This window comes from Eutrigla gurnardus, assembly GCF_963514095.1.
Source record: "Eutrigla gurnardus genome assembly, chromosome: 22".
Classification (NCBI taxonomy): Eukaryota; Metazoa; Chordata; class Actinopteri; order Perciformes; family Triglidae; genus Eutrigla; species Eutrigla gurnardus.
The window spans coordinates 17,029,532-17,048,740 of record NC_139933.1 but is presented as its reverse complement, the minus strand read 5'-3'; the positions used below and the strand labels follow the sequence as shown (position 1 = coordinate 17,048,740).

Genomic DNA, 19,209 nt, shown 5'->3' with positions numbered 1-19,209 from the left:
AAGTTTTCGGCACCTCAGATTTTAATGTCTGCCTTTCCCCCTCCAGGTCCACTGGCATCCACCTGCGACACCACATAACGCCGCCCTGGGAGGGAAAAACAGGAACTGGAAGCCTCGTCAATTGGCCAAAAAAACGTGTCTGAAGCTTTCACTTACACAACGCATGGTTCTCAGCAAGACAACGCAAAACAAGTTACTTTTCTTTGATTTCGCATGAGCATGTCACCAAAACTCACTCACTGTTGGGAAAACGACAGAGACGGACACATGCGGACGTGAGCTGGAGCTTTCTTATCTCGGACGAAGGAACGGCGGCGAACAAGGAAAACTAACGTGCGGTTCTGTCGCTCCCAGACACTCGCCTTATATGGTCTGTTTCTTGATTTCCCCCCTCCTGGACCCACAGTATCGGGGTGTACCAAGTGGTTCCTTTTTTAAAAAAATTAAATATAATATTAAATGGGTGATTTTGTTGTTGTATATAAATGACACTGTATAAAATCTACAAAAAAAAAAAAACGAATCCGTAGCTTCACAGATTGTTTATGCACTGATTTGAGTTGACGAAGCTTTGCAGAGTCGGTGCATTTGTATTGAGAGGTCGACACTGTTTGAGCCGCTTGAGTGCGCGACCCGACATGCTCTTCCCCAAATGAATAGAAAAATGAAAAAAAGCTGTATGTAAAAGAGAAACCAATGGAAGAAAACATAACAAACTGCTTGATTTGAAACAGAGGACGTTTCTTGAAAAAGCCAACTGCAACTTCCACTCTGTCTGCAGAACTTTGTCTTCAGAGATAATATTTTGCTGCATGTGACGTCACTTTATTTTTTAACGCTTTCCTTTTTGATTTTCCTCCTAATTCAAAAGCACTGTCATACAGTTAGAGAGATGGTACTTCTGTCCTCGTGAGCACTCATGATAACCCAGCCATCCGTCATCTATAACAGTTTTTAATTGATTTGATATTTTTACCAAAATAAAAACACTCACACTCCAGATAGAAAAGCTTGCGGAAGGTGCTGACTGTGTCCCCAAATGTAACCTGCAGACAGGCGTGTTGTTAGTTCATAACTGCTAGCAGCCCAGTGTGCGTGAGTGTGTGTGTTTGTGTGTGTATGTGTGTATGTGTGTGTGTGTGTGTGCGTGCGCAAATACAAATGCCCCTCTGTAAGCCCATCATGCATTCTAGAAGTGTAAACTTTAGCCTTTTGGTCTGCCGTGATTTTAAAAAAGGGGACTTTTATTTTGACTGTTTGATGACTTTTATCTTTAACAGGATGTAATTACACAAGAACAGATAATCTTATTTTTAGCCTCATTATCCAAATACAATTCTCTTTTTATTAATGGCTAAATCACAGTATCGATCACACAGTGTTAAAAATCTGATCTTCTGTTCCTAATTGTGTAAATTGTTTTTCCCTTTCTGTTTGTCTTTTTTCATACAAAAGCACCCTGAGCATCCATCGTTGATGATTAATCTGGTACCGACATGTATGACAAACCAACATAGCCTACACTGGATGATCCAAGTAATTATTTAAGCGGAAAAATAAACTTGTGTTTAAACTGAACGTCTACGAGTTTAATGTTCTTGCTACGTTTTAATTTGCGCATTTCTGAGGGCGTCAAGAGTGATAAGTCTTCAAGAAGTCCATCCATCGTCTACCGCTTATCCTGTATTCAGGGTCGCGGGGGGCTGGAGCCGATCCCAGCTGTCATTGGGCGAAGGCAGGGTTCACCTGGACAGGTAACCAGTCTATCACAGGGAGACATGTAGAGACAGACAGGTAACCAGTCTATCACAGGGAGACATGTAGAGACAGACAGGTAACCAGTCTACCACAGGGAGACATGTAGAAACAGACAGGTAACCAGTCTACCACAGGGAGACATGTAGAGACAGACAGGTAACCAGTCTATCACAGGGCTGACATGTAGAGACAGACTGGTAACCAGTCTACCACAGGGAGACATGTAGAGACAGACAGGTAACCAGTCTACCACAGGGAGACATGTAGAGACAGACAGGTAACCAGTCTATCACAGGGCTGACATGTAGAGACAGACAGGTAACCAGTCTACCACAGGGAGACATGTAGAGACAGACAGGTAACCAGTCTATCACAGGGAGACATGTAGAGACAGACAGGTAACCAGTCTATCTGACATGTAGAGACAGACAGGTAACCAGTCTATCACAGGGAGACATGTAGAGACCGACAACCATTCACGCTACGGCCAATTTAGAGTCACCAATGAACCTATCCCCATCCTGCATGTCTTTGGACTGTGGGAGGAAGCTGGAGAACCCAGAGAGAACCCACGCTTACACGGGGAGAACATGCAAACTCCACACAGAAGGAACCCGACCCGGGAATCGAACCTGAGACCCTCTTGCTGTAATGCGACTACCCACTACACCACTGTGCAGCTTCAAAAAGTCACCTTAGATAAATTCATTTCAGTTTCACAATAAAAGCATCTCTTGTGTGAGGGGCGTTCGCTTCATGTCATCGTTGACGGTAACGGAGGATGTTTTACTACATCAAAAGTAATAATGCCACATTGTACTTTAATAATAATACGAGTCATGCATTGTAACTAACGTAAAATTAAGTACGATGTAAACATGACTAAAGTATCAATAAATTAATGTAGAAATAAAAATAGAAATAAATGCATGAATAAATAAGAAGAAGAAGAAGAAGAAGAAGAAGAATGAATAAATGTATACATATATAAATACAATAATAAATAAATAAATTCTTTACATGTATTTCTACATTTCTGTTCACCTACCTATGTATTTCTGTGTCCATATGTTATGGAGGTAGGCGGTTCTCAGTCTACTACTTCCGCCTTATCAACGGTGCTGATTGGTGTAGAGGAACGCCCGCCCGCTCAGCTAACCGTTAGCTGCAGTTGTTGACGTTTGTTATTGATGTAGCTCTGGTTTAGTCGTGGCATGTACGATTGACTGTGAATGAATTCCGATCATTAGCGAACGATTTAGAGAACCATGCAGCCGACGACAATGTTCAGCTCCGTCTGGATGGATTGATGGATGCCTTGGCTCGGCTCAACGCAGCTCTGGATGCGGAAGTTGACCCAGCAGTGTTGGACAGTGTTGAAGAAGTCGCCCTCCACCTTTACATGCTGTCAGAGACAGAAGAAGGGACCCTTGGACGTCCGTCGTACAGTGTACCCCGTATCAATAAATACATAAATGCAGAAATAAATACATAAAAATGCTGGAATAAATGAATCAATTCATGAATAAATGTAAAAACAAATAAAGAATAAATAAATTAATAAATGTAGGTGAACAGTAATGTAGAAATAAATGTAAAGCATTAATGTATTATTTTATTCATTATTTTATATATCTATTAATACATGTATTTATTTATTATTATTTATTTATTTATGCACAAATACTATACATTTTTGTTGGGGGGGGGGGGGGGGGGTTAGCAGCTTTTTAGCTTTTTAACATACTATACTATGATTTTTTTCAACATACAACGCTATGACTTTTTACAAAAACATCTTAACATGATAAATTACTTTTTTCAACACACCATAACATAATATTTTTCAATACTTGTTCTGCCTTCCATAAGAAATGCATTGTTTTCAGTTTATGTTCATGTGTATCTTGCCTTAGCTTGGTAAATACTGCCACCCTGTGGTCAAAGTGTGGTACTGGCGCCAGTGAAAACAAGTGCAAGTTTACTTTGGTCCTCTTCCTGATTCAACAAAGAAAGACCACGCTGTTATATCGCTCCTGCAATACATCGAAAACACGTTTGAACTTTGGAAAGTATTTGTCTGTAAGTAAATGTCATACGTATCTTACTAGTCTTTGTTAAGATTGACAAGAATTACGTCAAATACGTAGAATTCTGACTGATTTAAATTTGAAATATAATCTGATTAGCAATGCTAGCTCTCGTGATTCCGTGTGTTAGCAATGAACAAGACATGTAAACTCATGTACGTTTTAATTTCTGTATTTGTTCGTTTTATAACAAAACTTAAGAGAAAAAGAACATTCAGTGAAGAAACAAGAAAAGAAAGCCTTGTCATTGGATCCACTTCTTAAAGTTGTTAGCTAGCTGTCTAGATTTGTAAGACTGGAACACTACGAGGGCAGCATAATACTACTATACTATATATAGAATAAGATCATAATTCATTATATATAATACAGATCTGTAATATATTATATATTGAATAAATACTGGTACTTACTATTCAATAAAACAACGATACAATTGAATGTATAATGGTTTGTTTTCAGGTTTCCTGCATTTATTGAATAGTGTTGCATCGTTGTATGAGACTTTGGAAATAAAACTTAAAAGTTGTGAAAATTGACATCAAAATTCAAAACATTACTGACGTGAATTAAAAAATATATATATATTACATGTATAATATGCATGCATACACACATAACCATTCTTCCATTGGCCTGTGCTTATCTGAGGTCGGGTCGTGGGAGAACAGGCTTAGGAGGGCCTTCCAGACAAGAATGTTGCATTTCCCCAAATGTCCAACTATTCCTTTGACAGGCATTAAAGACTCGTCAGCTGTGTGGATTGGTGCTCATGAGTCTTAACGTGCCTTTTCAGATCCTCCTTCCCTGTGAATGCTTTGCCGAGCATCTGCTCCCCCTCGTGGATGCCCATGTGTTTGGTCAGCGAGCCGCTCGCTGTGAAGCTTTTCCCGCAGACGTTGCACAGGTACGGCTTTTCTCCCGTGTGGGACCTCATGTGGATCTTCAGCGCTCCACTCTTGTAGAACTTCTTGTCGCACACGCCGCATTGGTGCGTGGACTCGCCCGTGTGGATCATCATGTGCGTTTTCAGGGTCCCCCTCTGCCTGAAGCCTTTCCCGCAGACGCTGCAGAGGAACGGTTTCTCCCCTGTGTGAATCCTCATGTGAGCCACCATGTACTCCTTAAAGCTGAAGCTCTGACCGCACACGCTGCAGACGTACGGCTTCTCGCCCGTGTGAACCCTCATGTGGCCCATCAGGTTGCCGTTTTGGGCGAACGCTTTGCCGCAGATGGTGCAGATGTACGGCTTCTCTCCCGTGTGCGTCCTCATGTGCATCTCCAGCTGTTTGTGGCTGTCGAAGTGTTTGCCACAAACCTCGCAGTCGTTCGTTCGGACGTACGTTTGCAGGTGAAACCTCAAGCTGTCCTCGGACTCAAAACGCTTCCCGCACACGCCACAGAGATCCGTGTCGCCCTCGTCTTCCTGCACGTGCTTCAAAAAAGAGGCTCGGTAGCAGAAAGACTTGCCACAGACTTTACAGCAGTATTTCAGATGCGATAAATCCTTGTAATCCTTATTATTTGAGCCTTCGGGTTTGTTCGATTCTTTTGTTTTGAACTTTTGTAAACATGGTCCATCTTTGGTCTCGTCTTTCTCGCTGTCCCCATCATCGCTGTCGCTTCCTTCACTGTCCTTCCACTCCTCATCGCTGTCGCCCGCTTTACTCTCGGCATCCGAGCACTGCGCCTCCGACCGTCTGTCCTCCGTTCGATCCCCGCAGCTGTTTTCTTCATTGTGGGTTCGCAAATGGGCCTTCAAGCTCTCACCCGAGTCCAGGTGTTTCCCACAGGCTCCACACACATCCGAGCTCTGTTCGTGCGTGAGTATGTGTTTCAGAAAGGACCGTTTGTAGCGGAAAAACTTCCCACACACTCTACAACAACTCTGTCCTGTAGTTTGGCTCTTGTCTGTGGTTGAAGTGTTCCTTTCCCGTTTTTTTATTTTCTTCACGGCGACACTTTTGAGGAAAGACCTTCCGCACATTTTGCAACAATCCTCGGCCTGACTTTGCCTCCGAGATGCTTCTCTTCTGTTTGACTCGAGATGTTTCGCATCTATCTTGTCGTTGTCATCTTCACTCGCGCCTTCTGAATTGTTAGACAAGAGAACATCATGGGTGCTAGGCGGAAGCGTCTCTTCTTCCATCATCGTTGAAGTGCCCTCTGCTCTTTGTGTTAGACATGAGGGTTCACCGTAGTTTAACTCGCAGTCCGTCTTTGCAGATGCGTCTTTGATGTGTGGTAGACCTGATGTGTTCTGGACCTGAATGGAGGGAGAGTCCTTTTCCCAGTCCGACCGAGAGCATCTGTCTAAAGGGAAGTCCAAAGAGAAGAGAACAACTGAATACAAGAAATAAGACAATAAGGTCATTCAAATATTTCCTATAAATATATATATATATATATATATATATATATATATATATATATATATATTTTACAGGCGAGCATTTACCACTTAAGAGATTTTGGAGTCACATTAACAGGAAGTTAAATTACACTTACAATATTTTTAAAATATATGTGAGCAAATAAAAAAAAAGGCATTTTTAAAAATCCTACAGCTTGTTTAATTTGCATCAAAAATGTAAAATGAATGATGGTAATCAACACCAAATAAAAGCATAGCAGAGGCCTCAGTGCAATGCAACCAGAACTATTTTCTCCACTTGTGTCTAAACAATTAATTAATTTATGACAAATGAAATGGTAACCAAATCTGCGTTCTTGCTATATAAACGTTGCTTGACGTATAATGTACCTGTTCTGTGTGCATTCATCTCCATCTTCAACGCCACCCTGAGATGTTGCCGTTGGATCTCCTCGTGGGAGCCGGAGACTTCCGCCTCCTGTTCTCCCACCATCACCTCCAGGATCCTGAAGATCTCATCTGCAACCACCGACAGCCGTTTGTGCACAGCTGCCCTCTGCTGTTCAGGTGGCATATCTGGAGGAAGAAAGGGGAAAACGAATCACGCACAATTGAGACTTAATTGCGGGAATAACTCAGCTGCAAGCATATCGATAAAACACTAATAAATTGATCATGGTGAGTTTTTATTATCGGGATTATCGTGAATATCATTACAAGTGACGCCTAACTCATTATCATAAAGACGTGAAAAATAGAGCCTGATTAAAAAAAATACAGGAAATATATAATAAACTTTCCAGGTGAGGCTCAGTTCATCTCGAACGAGTCTACTATTTCTGGGAAAAGCAGCAAGTACAAGCACTTTCATTAGTGGGTCACATGATCAATCACCATTGTTTTAACTCACTCTTTGATAGATAGGAACTTAAAAGACAATTAAATAGATGAAAATGATACAGACTACCACTTTATTGATCCAAAAACTATGTAAAGTGAGTGAAACATGTGTTCACCACTTTAATGTTGCAGCTTCTAAAGATGAAGCTACTTTGTATTATTTTGTATAAAAAAATCGTTAATTTTTTAAGATGGTTTCAATTTTGTTTTAATAATCTAAATGTGTAAAGAAACTAATAGTTGTGTGAGTTAAAAAGGTACAATACTGGCTTCTGCTTCTGCAATGTAGTAAAGTAGAAGTATAAAGCGGCATAAAACAAATTCTGATGCAAAGTACTCAGTGGTGCGAAGTAATTAATACTGCACTTTAGTTCCATTTTGTACTAGAGTACTAGAGTATTCCATTTTCTGGCACCTTACACTTTTACTCCACTACTTTGTATTAGTGGTAATGGTACTTTCACTTAAAACATGGACTTAAGTACATCATTCGAGTGTAACATTGCATTTAGGAGGATAAAAGTCCTGAATGACACGCGTTCATTCTAGAAAAGTCTCTTATAAAGCAGAACATAGCTTGTTTACGAACCCGACGTGTGCAGCAGCAGCTCCGCGGCCGCCGCCAGTCTCTCGGCCACCAGCGCCTTCGCCGCCTTCAGCTTACACATGGCGGCCCGACAGAGTCGCTCTTCACCCGGGCAGCATAGTGTGGGTTTCAACGGAGACACTTCAACGGACACGTCCGCGGCCGCGATGAGAAATGACCATTTAAGCGCAGGGTGGTGAGCTAGACGGTGCTTCCGGGTTTGTCTTCTTCGTGTGCGCGTGGTAAAACGTACCTTTGGTGAAACACCGCCACCCTATGTTCTTAAATGGTATTACTTCCTTTAAATGTACAGTATCCGTGACGTATTTCCAGAGAAGTGGATAGGATAGGCAGGCGAGATATACGTTTTTTAACACACTATAACCGATTCATGTGCGTGTTTTCACAGTTAACCTCGTTTATAACTTGTCTGACAAATGTGTTTATTTTGTTCGAGTTCTCTGGGTACAGTACGTAACACTTGTAAATCGGAAGCGCTGGTTTAACAAAAAATACCCATCATACACCGCGCGCGCTAAAATTAAGTAAGTCTGTCGCGTATATCTTCAATATATGTCTATCTATATTTTCATTTATTGTAACGTGTGTGTTAACAAGCTACAATACAAGTAAGCATTGGCAACGTAAACTTATTTGTATGGTTATTTGTATCGGCGTCCCGCCACCGTCACCGTAGAGTGTATGTCGGGAAATCAGTCTCTCTGCCTGGACGTCTCTCCGGCAGATCACTCATGTTTCTCTTCAGATCGTATAAATCTTTCGCCTTTTACTAAAGATTTCCGTGGAGAGGAACACTATGAGTTCAAACTAATTTTTTGATGCCCTGCCTTGTGCGGGGCTTCCTGTCGTTGTGGAAAAATAAAAATGTATTCCTTCAATAAAGTGTTATATTCCTTAACACAATCACACTGAGAAGTTTGAATTGACGTGTAATGATAAATCGCCGTATTGGGATTAATGACGATTTCATGTTCTTTATTTTAAGACGTCATTTCCACGCCGTTGTTTCAGCCTGAGCCTGGTCGTCAACGTCCACTCATCCTCGGCTCACACCGTGCTGTTAATCTGTAGGCTCGTTGGAGATGAACCGCGCCTGGAAAGAAGACGAGGCAGCGGAGCAGCAGGAGGCGGAGGCTAAAAGCTGCTCCAGTCGGACAGTTTCCATCGGAAACAAGAAAATTTGACAGGAAGTCATAGAAAAAGTTACTTCCTGTTAGATCCGCACATTCGCATTTATTTATATTTGTTCATAAATACCTGTGGAAATCAGAATACTTTAGTAATTCCTCGGGGAAATGTACAGCTGCAGTTGCTTTATAAGAGAAAGAGAAGAAAGAAAGAGTCAAATAAGTATAAATATATATAGTATAAAATAATGCCAATACATATTAGTAATGTATAAATATAATGCATGTATATAAAACACTATATGGTATAGTAGTGTATCTGCTGTTGAAGTACAGTTGTACAGTTATACTGTATTAAATCTGTGTCTGGGTTCTCTTAAAGCACACCGTAGGGGAATTGCTCGTTTGATAAGGTCTATATACTGTAAATAACCTCTTTTATTGTCGTTATTATGATTATTATTAATATTATCAACCACACGAGACTAACAGCCCACGATCTATCGTTAAATATTAGACTCACACAGGAAATTTGCATTTTCCACTAAACGTGCTGTTTGTTGTTAAAACTAAGAGCCAATCAGCTCGTAGATGAGGCGAGAGCCAAGCGTTTCCCATCATGCCCCGGGGCTTGCAGTCGGTTGAGAGCAACTGCGGCACCTGGCTCTAAAAACTGCGGCCGCCTTGATCTCGTGAGATTATTGTTGCCACGTATGCATGACGTCAGAGCAAGTCGGGATCAAGTGGGACACAAATCTATATCTATTGATTCTGCGCAGGTCTGGCACATCTAAACGAGCCTAATCTCAAACGACTGCAAGCCCCGGAGCATGATGGGAAACGTCTGCCTCATCTACGAGCTGATTGGCTCTTAGTTTTAACAACAAACAGCACGTTTAGTAGAAAATGCAAATTTCCTGTGTGAATCTAATATTTAACGCAAGATTGTGGGCTGTAAGTCTCATGATGTGTAATAAAAGTTAAATCTGTTAACAAACATATCTCATGTGGTTGATAATATTAATAATAATCATAATAACAACAATAAAATAGGTTATTTATATAGCCTTTATTTAAAAAAAACACATTTAATACAGTATAATTGTCAGACTTTACGTACGGTTGTTATCGTACTATTTACTTAGTTACTTATTTACCTGCAAGTAACTCTGAAACACAATGATAATGTTGACATGAAAATCCTGTTTTTGCAATCATGAGCCGATAACTCAAATACTTGATTTTGCAGGATGTGTTTTCTGCAAAACACAAGCAGACACATATCGGCTGTTCAGACGGTGGTATGACGTGATGTCTGCGTCATCGCAGCGTGTCAGGCTAAAGGCCAGGGCTCTGGTGCTCAGTTAATGATTCATTCCTCTCTCTGGCTTTGCCAAACTTGTATCTTTACCTAGACAAGGTTGTACGTCGGCCAAAATGGGACACGGGGCTTCTAGGAATGACTCGTGTGTTTGTATTTCATTTGGTGATAAATGTTGGCGGGGACAGAAATCAGCCAGTCAGCAAAAAACAGCAAGTCGGTTCGGTTCCTCGCCGATATAAAGATAAAGTTACTTCCCCGACGTCAAACTAAAGTATAAACCAAGACTGGTTTTAAAGGTCACAGTGAAATCTGACAACATAAATATGCACTTTACCCAAATAACAGTATTTATTCTGTATTTATTTCAGCAAATTCTTTCTACGGACTATGATGCTAGAATCCTAAAACTCTATGTACACCCTTTCATCAGTATGAGATTATTCTGAAAATAAAAAAAACAATAATAAAAAAAACAACAACAACAATTTAGGGTAGCTCCAGCCCCCCTAAAATAGGCCTAACAATGGTTATCATGCTTTAGGTCCTATATTTATTGTACTTCTACTTACTTGTACCGCATGTCAGAGGCAAACGTGAACGTACAGTTTATGAAATCTTGAAGTTTCCAGGTGGATGTGAAGCAGCTTCCAGGTGTCGGCGAACAGATGGAGTCGAGCTGCACGACCTGGTTTCCACCACGTAACCTGGAAAGATGACGAGCTACACAAACAAACTAGAAGTGATGTCAAGGACGTCATTGACACCGATCGAAGAACCAACAAACAGACAGGGAGAAGAAACAGAGCAGCAATAGCAGTGATAAAAGCAGAAATAATAACAGAAAACATGACTTCTAATAACAATAAAAGCAGAAGTGGAATTTTGAAGCTGTTAAACCTGGTTGCTAAGAAACGGCTAAATCGAGCACTGCAGGAACGAGTCCTTAAATGCTGAGATTAGTTTTTGTTTTTTGTTAGATCCCTGAAATAAGATCTGTGGTTAAGTTGTATAGATTTGAATGGTTTTATTCTTCTGTGATATAAAATTGATCAGTAGATATTCCTCTTTAATGAATTTTGAAGTTTTTAACGTGCCTTAAAAAATGCGGTTGCTAACAAGCGGCTAAACGAGGCTACAAGTCATCACGCCGTCTACTCCGCGTTTCGACTCCCGCTCATGCAACCGTATGGTAGCGCCACTTAAACCAGTTCATACATTCAAATACATTATAATCATGGTCTGAGCATTTTGTTGTCTAATAAGCACTTTTACTTTTTACTCAAAGTAGATTTGAAAGAAGATACACCTGTTACAGAAAACGCTGTGCTTTTACACTCAATGGAGTCATTTTTTATATTGGGATGCTTTTACGTTGCTAAACTTACTGCATGTGACCGAGCAGATAAATGCTGATTAGATGGCTAAATAATCATTAAGTTCAATCCAGTAAAAAAGTCATTAAATACAAGATTTCTTTATTAAAAATATTCCAAACATCTTCAAAAATACTTTTTAACATTTTAAAATACATTATGAATAAAGTTGAAACACCGTATGAGAGCGCTATCGTCTGAGGTTCGTCTGTCCTCCAGGACTCTGAAACAACCGTAATTTATTTTATTTATCAGTCTTTGTCAGTGCCAGCGGGCGTCCTGGACGGTGCTTCCGCTCGGCGTGTCCAAGTCACACCGGTGATCGTTTCCCATCTTGTATCGGCTTCTTTCCTGAGGATCAGCTGGACACACCAATGCAACACGCACCAGTTTGTTCATAAGTCCGTCTGAGCTCACAACCCCTTTTTGTCCTGCAGGCTCAGAGCGCTGTTGACGCAGTACGGGACGATGCCGACGGCGACCAGAGGCACGGTGGCACTCTTGCAGAATGACAGCAGGTAGTAGAGGGCGGCGGTGTGCGTGGGGGGCTTGAAGGAGTCGAACAGATGCAGGAGGACCAGGGTGCTGACAACACACGCCGCCTTGACCCACGCACTGCCGCTCTTCTTGGTCTCGGTGTAGAGGGGCGAGTGCAGGCCCAGGCCCAGCCCGAACAGGGTGCCCATGTTACGCAGGAGGCTGGCGAAGGGCGTGGAGTCCAGGTGGACCCACTCGGGCCTCACGCACCACTTCTGGGCTTTCTCCAGGGTCCACAGCAGGTCCACGCCCACGGCTCTGAGCAGCAGGTAGAAGCCCACGGCGAAGGAGGTCAAGAAGAGCGTGGTGTAGAAGTATTTCTTCATGCTGGCGCTGTAGATCCACTGAGTTCTGTTGAAGGCCTCGGCCACGATCATACCTGAAATATCCACGTCGATGTTAATACTATTTCTGCGGGTGTCTAGTCAACGTGAGAGCAGCTCAGCATCAACACTGACCTGTGATGACACCAGCGACGACCTGGTGGGGGAAATGGGCGGCGATGAAAACCCTGGAGAGACAGACGCAGACCTGGACCCCCCAGAACAGGGTCCACAACACAGCCTTCAGATACCTGCAAACAACAAGACAACTTCACTGTTTTATTTTTAAAAACTGCAGGTGTAGCAGATTTAAAGCCCCAAGTCAACATTCCAACATAAAAATGGACACGAGGACCTCAGCTCCCTGGACGTCAAAACAACTTGTGCATAATCTGCCCCTTCCAGCCAGTCATCCTCAGGAGTCAATGATCAACCACAGCACGGAGCAGATAGTGTGTCCACCGTGATAAGCTCATCGGGGGGATAGTAAACAACACCAATGGGGACATGGTGGGTTTCTGGACTCACCAGTCCCTGCTGCTGGTTTTCCTGCTTCCATATTTCTTCTTGCTGGTCATGACGGCAAGGATGGAGGTCACCAGGGTGTAGTAGACGCCGGCGGCTCCCATTGCGTGGCCAGAGGGGCTGCCTGGATACAACACACACACACACACACACACACACACACACACACACACACACACACACACACACACACACACACAGTAGACATCAGTGGCTGATTCACTCATGTAGAACAATGACGGCAACGTTCCCTCAATGAAGAGCAAACATTTTACTCTTTCATTTTCAGGTCACTATTATTGGAGACGGTGGTGAGAGTAACTAAGTACATTTACTCAGGTACATTACATAAGAACATAATACATTAACTCCACTGCATTTATTTGACAGCTGTAGACAAATGTCTTAAATAAAATAATATCTAAAAATATCACACAATGGAAAATGTATTATAAAAAATAAAATCAATATTAAAAATAATAAGTAATAATACTTATGGTTTTAGGTGTCTTTGAATTGTTAGTAGAGATTATTAATTATTATTAAAATGTTGCAAAGGCACAAAATCAATAAAGGGCTTCACGGCCTGAAGATGCTTTAATACCTGTACACAATGTTTAATTAAACTACCACGAAGTGAAACCATGTGATGAACGTGGGAGATAACAGCCGTGTACTTATAGTGACGTTTCTCACCTGGTCCCGTCTCACAGGTCATGGGGTACTGCTGGATGTTCGGACGGTCCGTGTTGGCATAGTAAGCCGTCTCGTGGACCCACCAGTAGGGCCTCTCCCCGAACAGAATCCTGCAGATGAATAACACTCCGTTATGGGTCTTTAAGGTCATTAAAAAAAAAACACTCCAGCTCAAAGATTCTCTCGACTCACCACTTAAAGACCAGGTTGAGCCAGTCTCCAATCACGGCCACCCAGATGAGCTTGACGCCCACTGAGGAACGCAGGTGGAACCAGAGCGGGAAGAAGATGAAGAAGGTGTTCCTGAGGTCCGCGGCCCAGGAGACCCACAGAAACAGGCCTTGGGCGTCCTGGAAGTTGGTCTGCAGGTAGTGGGTGCTGCTCACGCCGAAACCCTGCACGGCGTCCATTATGGCGTTCATGAGAGAGAGAGAGAGAAGATCTCGGCTGGTCGGTGTGTGACAAGAAAAAGCAAGACTGTTGCTATCAGAAAGACAGCTGGTTGGTTTTATACTGGAGTGACCCACCACCCGGACGCATGCTCACTCTGATCTTTGGACCTTTGCATGTGTAATAAAACACCGGGTGAGTCTGGGAGGTTTTGTCACACAAACACGTCAGGAAAAGATAACAACAAAAAAACGTCAATTAGGGTGCCTGAGTCACTGAACTGTACTGTAGGCAGCAGAGAGGAAGCCGGCCGATCGACGGTTGCATTATTTTTTTGTGGAATCCTGAAATAAAAAATCGAGCACCAACAAACAGTTTTCAAATATCTTCTCTTTGTCGTGCATGCAGCCGTTGAGTAATAATTGATCAGTTATGTAATTGTGTTTTTTTGAAGATTTGGTGGGAGCATTTTACTGGTGGAGGAATCCTTTGTAGGTTACATAAGGGGATCAATGATTAAATGATTGGGTTCTGGCCTGAAGCTGAGGAGATAGTCGGTGATAAAAACAGAAGAAGAAGATTGGCGGGTTGGAGGTCGCCTACGAGTTGCCGCTCTGTCACGGCCAATGGGTTTTCGTATCTGATCTGGTTTCGGTGGGACATAATGTCATCATGTGTCACGTTTGGGGTCCCCAAGAAACAAATGACGCCCGTCCACACGTGGGACACAGACGATTTATCGAGAGCAAAGCTTGAGCTTCATTTGCATCGATAAGAGATTCTGGTTTTCCCAGAAATCCCAGAGGGGGGCAGCTGATTTCTGTTATGGTGGATTTCAGGGTCTAAAGGTTAAAGGAACCTGTCTGCACCATCCCAAAGGCAAACACAATTGACCAGCCTTGAGTAAAGTCCGATGGGGATCACACAAAGGCTAGACCAGAGGCTAGACCAGAGGCTAGACCAAAGGCAAGCGTCTGGCCTGGAAGAGCTGAGCTTCAGCTGACATAAGCTTCAGACCCAGATTCAGTCATCATCCTCCAGGCAGAGGGGTCTGCGATAGATCATGGATCTCCTCCACAGTTGGGGGGTCGAGCTGGCGGTCCACCTGCAGACCGCGTACAGCAGCCACGAGGGCCTGTTCGGCCTGGCGTCCACGGTGGCCGACCTGCACACCGCGTACTTCTGGTTCTTCCCAGTCTGGTTCCACCTGCGGAGGGACACAGGGCTCAGGCTCATCTGGGTGGCGGTCCTCGGGGACTGGCTCAACCTGATCCTGAAGTGGTAAACAGCCATCTTAAAATGTGATGTGAGGAAAGGGAGATGAGGAGAGTTGTGTGTTGAGTTTCTCTGTGTTTCCTGTGGCAGGGTTCTGTTTGGGGAGAGACCCTACTGGTGGGTTCACGAGACCAGGTTTTACGGAGCGGGACGGGCCCCTTCTCTGCAGCAGTTCCCCATCACATGTGAGACCGGACCAGGTACAGCTCACGCCGAAGAATAGATTGATTGATTTGTTGGTTTGTACTTTTACTCCCTTATTTCAGAGGGAAATATTTTAAAGATTAATTTGACAGCTTTAGCAACCAGTTACTTTCCACATCACATTAAAAAACAAACATATGAGGGGTTTATAAAATATGAATCTTTCTTACAGCTTAAACTACCCAACAGTCTATACAATTAGAGCCGAGCGTGAATTTTCAAACTGTGCAAGTAAAGTAAATATTCCATATTTTTACATGCATGTACACAAATACAGAGTAATCAGATCAAGACTATTCCCATGAGCAGAATTCTCATCAATAACGTGCTTGTTACTTCTCATAATTGTGTATCACAATGTATGATTTTATCACAATTTGTTGTAAGACGAGTAATTGTCTTGGATAGAAGCGACCGTTAATGCAGTGTTGGTTTAGTTTTTATTTAAAAACAGTTTAACAAGTGAATGTTGAGTGACTTTTATTGCACTGAGATGATGAAGCTGTAGAAGCTGTAGTTGATGGAGCCTGAGATGAAGTGTGTGGGTTGCAGGAAGCCCTTCAGGTCATGCGATGGGTGCAGCTGGGGTCTGGTACGTGGTGGTAACGGCACTCCTCACTGTGGCGGCTGAGAGGCGATGCCCTCCTTTACTGTACCTGTGAGTCGGTGCTCATGCAATCTTTTTATTTCTATGAAACCTTGAAATAAAAACGTCATCTCCAAACATCATTGTGAGCCTTGTGTCTCTCTGTCAGATTCTTGCAGGGAGGTCTGTGGATGCTCATGGGCTTGTCAGTGCTGGTGGTCTGCATGTCCAGGATCTACATGGCAGCCCACTTCCCACAACAGGTCATTGCTGGAGTCATTACCGGTTAGTTTACCTCAATAATGCAAGAGATATTGTTTTAGTGGAGATTTAGTGCATATTTGGGTCAGTATGTTACACATAATATTAGGGACGTGATCAATATATTGGTTTTACTCACCAAAAAAAGGCTTTTCTGGCTGTTTGCTTGATGGACCCTCATCTCTGGTTTTGGTGTCAGGTGTGCTTGTTGCCAAGTTCGTCTCTAAGGAGAAGTGGATCTACAGCGCCAGCATGAAGAGGTACTTCTACACCACGCTCTTCTTGACCTCCTTCGCCGTGGGCTTCTACCTGCTGCTCAGAGCCGTGGGCGTGGACCTGCTGTGGACCCTGGAGAAAGCCCAGAAGTGGTGCGTGAGGCCCGAGTGGGTCCACTTGGACTCCACGCCCTTCGCCAGCCTCCTGCGTAACATGGGCACCCTGTTCGGGCTGGGCCTGGGCCTGCACTCGCCCCTCTACACCGAGAAGGAGAAGAAACCAGGCACCAATTTCAAGATGGGATGTATTGTCGCCTCCTTGTTTTTGCTTCAGCTGTTGGATGGATGGACGCTTCCCTCTGAAAATCTCATGATTTACTACTTCCTGTCTTTTGGTAAAAACGCAGTGGCACTTTTAATCCCGACGACTCTGGTTCCCTGGGTGTTCTGCTGGATTTGTAAGGGAAAAAGAGAAGACAAGAACTTGTAGTTTAAGGTCAATTATTGGTTTAATGTCTGGTGTTTATTAATACACAAGGACATTTAGACTTTTAGTACAATGTCCCCGAGGTTATCGTGCGTGCCTGGATAGCAGTTCCTTGTACTGAATGTGACCGTTTAGGAAATACACTTATTCATGATTACATCATCAGATATAGATGACAAGATTGAGACCACTCTCATGTCTGTATGCTAAATGTGAAGCTACAGCCAGATGGTTAGCTTAGCTTAAGGGGGGCTGAATATGTAAAGACCACACCCACTCTGCAGACAGGAAGTGTATACCGTTTCAAATCTGAGAGGGTTATATCTCATTTCTTTCATTTGTACAGAGTTTGGGGGTTTGTAAAGTGATGTTGCATGATGTTCTTTTAGTACATTATGGTTCATTTAGAGTCAAACAGACCAAAAAAGCAGGAGATGTTTTAGGGGGCAGGGCTACCTGTGATTGACAGGCCGTTACCATGGCATTGCCTCGCTGCCACGCTATGCAATTAGATTATTTTAACAGTTAGCTGTAAAGTTTATCTTTAATATTGGAAGTTACCTTTAGATTTTAGTCCCTATGCTAAGCTAAGCTAACAGGCATAGTTAGGCGCAGACGTGAAGGTGGTTTTTGTTACACCTCCAGGAATCAAATCATGATTCTTCATTTTAATATGAATTCGACCTGAATTGCTCCTTCATGTCAACACGAGTATACACATGTGGGGAAAAAAACATTTTATTCAAATGTAATTGGCAAAACAAAAAAGCGTTTTCAGCTGAAACGATGGAATTAAAAACGATTTGCTTTCAGTTGGCATTCTTTTCCTCGTGCCGCGCTCCGCTGTTGTCGTTTTCTCAGAAGGTCTCAGCCCGTTTCATTCTCCGGCAGGAACAACCATTAAATATTAACCAGAGCATGCTCCCTTCACTCCACAGTCCCGCATTGTGACACAGCCTCCTTCCTCCCTGCTGCAGCCGTGAGCATTCAGAGGAGACATGGGGGATCAAGGGCCAGAACGCAGTGCAGACAACACGTGTGTCCCTCGAGGCTCTAAAAGCAGCACATTGTTTTGGCACTGTGTCAAAAAGGATGTACTATTCTGAGATCAGCCGAATTACAGCTAGTAGTAATGCTTAATTATAGCATATCAGGGAGATTCAAAATATGGAAATTATGGGTTTTTTTTGTTCTGCATTGTGGGAGAGTAAGACGGGCAGAGTTGGTTGCACAGATCTAATCTGATCACCTGACAAAATTGGTGAAATGCTTGAAATGAAGTGAGTTTGTAAACTTGTTCGTAAAAGTTGTGTTTCCCCTCATTAATAAAGAAAACTAGAAACGCTATGAAAACATGTAATAATGTTTAGAAACTCATTTAGGATAAATATTGTATTTTGCATCTTTACGACAAAAACCTCCGGCCTTTTGTTTGATACAAACACAAGACAAAATGAAAAAATAGATACTAAATGATCATTTCTCTTAGCTGAAAAACATGCAGAGGTGCTGATAGAAGAGCTGAAAACCACCTCCACCTTCAGGTAAAGGGATCATGTGGAGCCGTTATCAGGTCAGAGGTTTAGTAGAGGGGACAAAAGGGGGGGGTTTGGACAAGTGACAAATCAACATTGTATAAGTTTGTACGATTGGATTCGTCACTTTGACTCTGAGGAAAGATTCAAGTGGAAAACCAAAAATCTGTAATTTAATTCACATTATACCTTCAATATGATTCTGAGATGTTTTATCTTGATTTGGGGAAAAACAGTAAATGGATAATTCTTCCATTTACTATTTTTAAGTAGTTTAAATAAAAGTATAATCATATACATCACTGGATTATAATGATGCATTAATGTGTACTTTAATATCATAGCTAATAAAAGGTGGAGCTAACTTTTAACAACGTTATGCTGCCAGGTGGCTTAATCTGTAATATTGCATGCCCATTGAGTTGATTGTATTTTGTATCAATAATCTGAAACTGCAGAGACGCTCGTAACTGAAACAATTACACTGTTTTCCTCTAAAATGTAGCGGGGTAAAAGTACAAGGTGACAAGGTGTAATTTCACCAGTAAAAGTACCTCAAAAACGCATACAAGTACAGAAGCTGAGTTAATGTACTTAATTGAAATGTGCATTTAGAACAGAA

At 42.5% G+C, this 19,209-nt stretch overlaps 4 protein-coding genes across 14 annotated transcripts in view; 2 read left to right on the top strand and 2 right to left on the bottom strand.

Moving 5' to 3' along the window:
- LOC311032688 (ankyrin-3-like) overlaps positions 1-1,578 on the top strand; it is a 121,682-nt gene extending 120,104 nt beyond the window's left edge. For all 11 annotated transcript variants that reach the window (XM_084039647.1, XM_084039639.1, XM_084039648.1 and 8 more), the window contains one exon: positions 47-1,578. The gene's annotated coding sequence lies outside the window, so the exon portion shown is untranslated. The remainder of the gene's footprint in view (positions 1-46) is intronic.
- Positions 1,579-3,661: 2,083 nt separating this feature from the next.
- LOC311032905 (uncharacterized protein) lies at positions 3,662-8,112 on the bottom strand. Its single transcript, XM_084039983.1, has 3 exons — positions 7,712-8,112; positions 6,613-6,798; positions 3,662-6,161 (listed from the first exon to the last, which is right to left on the bottom strand). Exons 1-3 carry the CDS (start codon positions 7,788-7,790, stop codon positions 4,588-4,590), a joined length of 1,839 nt encoding a protein of 612 aa, XP_083896109.1. The 5' UTR covers positions 7,791-8,112; the 3' UTR covers positions 3,662-4,587.
- A 3,570-nt stretch (positions 8,113-11,682) lies between these two features.
- Positions 11,683-14,119, bottom strand: g6pc1a.2 (glucose-6-phosphatase catalytic subunit 1a, tandem duplicate 2). The gene is made up of 5 exons (XM_084040545.1): positions 13,827-14,119; positions 13,635-13,744; positions 12,942-13,062; positions 12,549-12,664; positions 11,683-12,469 (listed from the first exon to the last, which is right to left on the bottom strand). The coding sequence occupies exons 1-5, from the start codon at positions 14,054-14,056 to the stop codon at positions 11,967-11,969; spliced, it is 1,080 nt and encodes a 359-aa protein (XP_083896671.1). The 5' UTR covers positions 14,057-14,119; the 3' UTR covers positions 11,683-11,966.
- Positions 14,120-14,757: 638 nt separating this feature from the next.
- LOC311032789 (glucose-6-phosphatase catalytic subunit 1-like) lies at positions 14,758-17,409 on the top strand. Its single transcript, XM_084039829.1, has 5 exons — positions 14,758-15,305; positions 15,390-15,499; positions 16,056-16,161; positions 16,259-16,374; positions 16,550-17,409. Exons 1-5 carry the CDS (start codon positions 15,088-15,090, stop codon positions 17,053-17,055), a joined length of 1,056 nt encoding a protein of 351 aa, XP_083895955.1. The 5' UTR covers positions 14,758-15,087; the 3' UTR covers positions 17,056-17,409.
- Positions 17,410-19,209: the final 1,800 nt, after the last annotated feature.